This window comes from Pecten maximus, unplaced genomic scaffold, assembly GCF_902652985.1.
Source record: "Pecten maximus unplaced genomic scaffold, xPecMax1.1, whole genome shotgun sequence".
Classification (NCBI taxonomy): Eukaryota; Metazoa; Mollusca; class Bivalvia; order Pectinida; family Pectinidae; genus Pecten; species Pecten maximus.
The window spans coordinates 26,163-29,880 of NW_022982667.1; the positions used below are offsets into that span (position 1 = coordinate 26,163).

General features: G+C 34.6%; 1 protein-coding gene across 1 annotated transcript; it reads right to left on the minus strand.

Annotated features, from left to right (window-relative positions):
• Positions 1-1,875: 1,875 nt before the first annotated feature.
• On the minus strand, positions 1,876-3,573 carry LOC117320727 (MOB kinase activator 3C-like; the record flags this gene model as incomplete). The annotated part of the gene is made up of 3 exons (XM_033875237.1): positions 1,876-1,989; positions 2,455-2,541; positions 3,454-3,573. Coding segments are annotated over 3 exons (237 nt in total), but the record flags the coding sequence as incomplete, so codon positions are not given.
• Positions 3,574-3,718: the final 145 nt, after the last annotated feature.

A 3,718-nucleotide genomic window follows, 5' to 3' on the forward strand; every position in this document is an offset into this window, starting at 1 on the left:
ACAGAAAAGTTAGAAGCAGAAAGTTAAACATATTTGCAATTCGGCCTTTTTGCATTAAGCTGAAGTTGTTAACATTGAAATATATAAGAATGAAGTAATATATAAGAATGAAAAAATATCAACCTCATAATGACAAAAAAAAAAAAAAATTAATAAATTCTGAACATTCTTGCATGGGAGTTTGTGAAAACTTAACATGGATATAAACTAAATAGCAAGCAAAACAACTTATGATGATGATTATGTGAAATGTTTTCTATATACTGACCTTGTAATAACTGACGGTACTTATAATTGAAGTAATTTTCAAATCCTATTTTTAATTTTCACATCAAAAATCTGTAGATATTAACTTTTTTTTTTGAGAGAGAGAGAGAACTATTTACAGTGTACATATACATCATTGATCAATGCTTTTATGTACATGACTTAAAGATGTATTTGAAGATTTTGTGTTTTTAATAGAAAAAGTAACAAAAAACTGTCCTTACTACAACCACTTAATATGCATAGGCTGAATATACAGAATCATGTGCAAGTTATTTTCATTCATTTATGGAATAGATATAGGAAATAGCTCTACATATTCCATAGAAGGCGAATAACCAGCAACATCAAGCAGAATTTTAACTCATACAAAAATGTTATATATTTTGGAGGTTAATCTAAACTGATTTTACTACCGAAATTAGGTAGTATTCCCCACAGATGGTGTTTTCCCCTTGAATTAAAACAAATTTCCCATCAAGAAAAATCCCCTAAACAGGGGAGAATTCAGTCAATCTCCAAAACAGGCAACATCAGCCAATATGTAAGAATTATAGCAAAAAAAGGCTGTAAAATGATAAAGTTTAAAGAATAATTCAAGACACTGCGGCCCTTCATTTGCCCAAAATTTCATAATGGGTAGTTTTCCCAATCCTAGATTAACCCCTGTTAATGTATAATACAAGGCATCCAGTTGACCCTTTACTTTGAGCAATTTCAGAAGTCGAATCACAATTTCCCAGAAATCTGAAGGGTCAAACATATGTCAAATAGTCCCTTCAAACCAAAGAGTCAGATCTCAATTAGGGGCTTCAAAAACATACTCTCCAGTGTCAACTGTATGCCCTGCATAACGTCTACATTTTCTACATTCCAAGCAAGTTATATTACATAAACATTTTATGTTTACTTGTGTAAACCAAAATAAGAATATTGTCTTTGAAAACCTAGATTTAAGTTAGATTTGCAAAATCTGGATTGCATTCCGAATTGAAAAAATGCTACAACATTTAAAGAAAAACCAGTTGTTGTTTAGATTTTTAAGTGGCCAATCACAGAGCACTTATGCCTGTAAATGATTTGCTTCTGAATGCATCCCTGATAATAATGAACATGACATATACGACTTTACAATGAGGGGCAATGAAAAACATACCAAGGTGTGTATATTGTAAATTTGATAACAAATTTGACAGCTAACAATCTAACAAAAATAATCGCAATCCGTAATTGTCCATTGACCTATCGTCAAGATCAACAAAGTCCTAACTGTAAAGATTACGACATCATAATCAATTTACACGGGAAACAGAATTCTGAATGTCAAATCATCAGATATTTGGCATTAGCCTTATTCCACACAAAGGTAGACTATAGGTTTATCTATCTGGACTTCAGAGGAGCAAACATCATGCTACTGTGCACTGAACACCCATAAACGTTCAAACCGATGTCATGATGATGATGATGATGATAATGGGGATGAGTCGATATAAATCCCTGCGCTGTTATGAAGTCTGTGATGGAGCTGTATCAATCTGCTATTCCTGACTTTGTGTGGCTCCTGCTTGTCCCACAAACTCAGTCTCCCCATCTTTTTTACCCTGGGTTGCCGGTCCCTCCCCAACACAAGGGGATCCGGGGTCAGCATATAATTACTCTAACTTGCCTTCTGTGTTTCTTCATAGTCTGTTAGTGACATATCCTTTCCGTCATTTCTCGCTGAAAAAATGAGACTCGCATAAAATCACAGAACAAAATGTATGATAAATTCTTCCAAACATAATAATAATGTCGCTGGAGTTGTATCAGTTTTACATAACTAACAATACACATCCAGTACAATAGGTATAAACTAACGGTAAAAAGTTACCTAAATTTGACAGTGTAGCTTCAACTTTACAAATTTCCAGCAAAAAGTTATCAAGTCTGTGTGTATAACTTCATATGGAAAAGCACTAGCACATAGTCACTCTGATTATATGTACCAAGTTGGATCAACATTTGGGGAGGGATTTCTTTTACATTTTTTTTAAATGGGTATACTGTCTTTGCAACAACCACAGTCATATAGATGCATGATGGAGAGAATAAGAATTTTAACTTGTGACAAACTTTCATCTACAGACGGATGGAGATATTTTTCATCCGTCCACAAATCTAACAGTATCTGAGTGGACAACTTACTAGTGGTTCTAGCTCCTTCTTTTCCACCAGTTCAAATTCCTTGATGAAGTAGTAGAAGTGTTTGTAGCATGTGTTGACGTGAGCCTCCTGTAAAGACGACCAGTTAATTCTCAACAGAGTGACTTATCAAAATTAAACTTGATTACTATTATAACTTAATTACTTAACAACTTATATTAATCAATTAATTAATTGGAGTATGTCCATCTTCGATACCCAAGGGGTTACATTCATTTTCACTCTCTTCACCCTTGGAATATACCCATCCTCCATACCCCAGGGCTTCTGTTCATTCGGCTCTCTCACCCTTAGAATATGCCCATCTTCAATATCCCAGGGGTTATGTTCACTTTCACTTTCTCTTCACTCTTGGAATATATATCATGGCAAAATCAAAGGCACAAGACTAGCTATTTGATTGGAGTCGGGGGAAAATCCTGATGAATTGCTATTAAACTGATGAATTTCTTTTACAGAGGAAGCAAAATCCAGGTTCATAGCCAGTAAATTAAACTCTATGGCGACCTTCAGATTCATTTGATGTACATTAAAGGATCAAACTAGTCTTCTTGTTTATCCATAATTTCAAAATGGGAGTAACTGGACCTTCAATTTTGCCATGGAATATTCCTGGCAAGCAGAGAGAGAAAGTGATCATAATCCCTAAAGTATCTGGAATGGAAACTAGAGTACAAATGTATTTAGAAAATATGGTTGGGCCGGTTGCCTAGGTGAGAGGCAAATGCATTATCAATGCCCTTCTGTGAACCTCAAAGTGAATATGTTAAATTTATTAATAAAGGAACTTTCTCGGAATAGAAAATGTCCTGCTGCTTATCAACAGAACAATTTGTTGGGTGATTAAATTGTCATTTACATAAATCCTCGCCTTAAAACGCTCTTTACAGAATCTGTTATATAAAGTCTAATGTCATGACTCAGTTGGGCCTTGCAATATTCAGAGGAAATTGTTTAAAGTGATTATAACACGCAGCTTACCGCTTCTAGCGCGAGTAGTTTATCAAAATGGTGGATATACACATGGACAAAGACTCGGAACAATCGTGTCAGGATCTTCTTTACTGTGGGGGTGAAGTTCTTAGGAAATGGCACACCTGAAACAAAGTAGAGAGTTTATATATCATTGCTAGGTAGTACTGTAACAGCATTTACATAAGATAATTAAATAAGAGACAGTTCACTTAAAGAATGCTGAGGGACAGTGTTTATATTAGTACTTTTTCATGAATTCATGAAAAGGCCA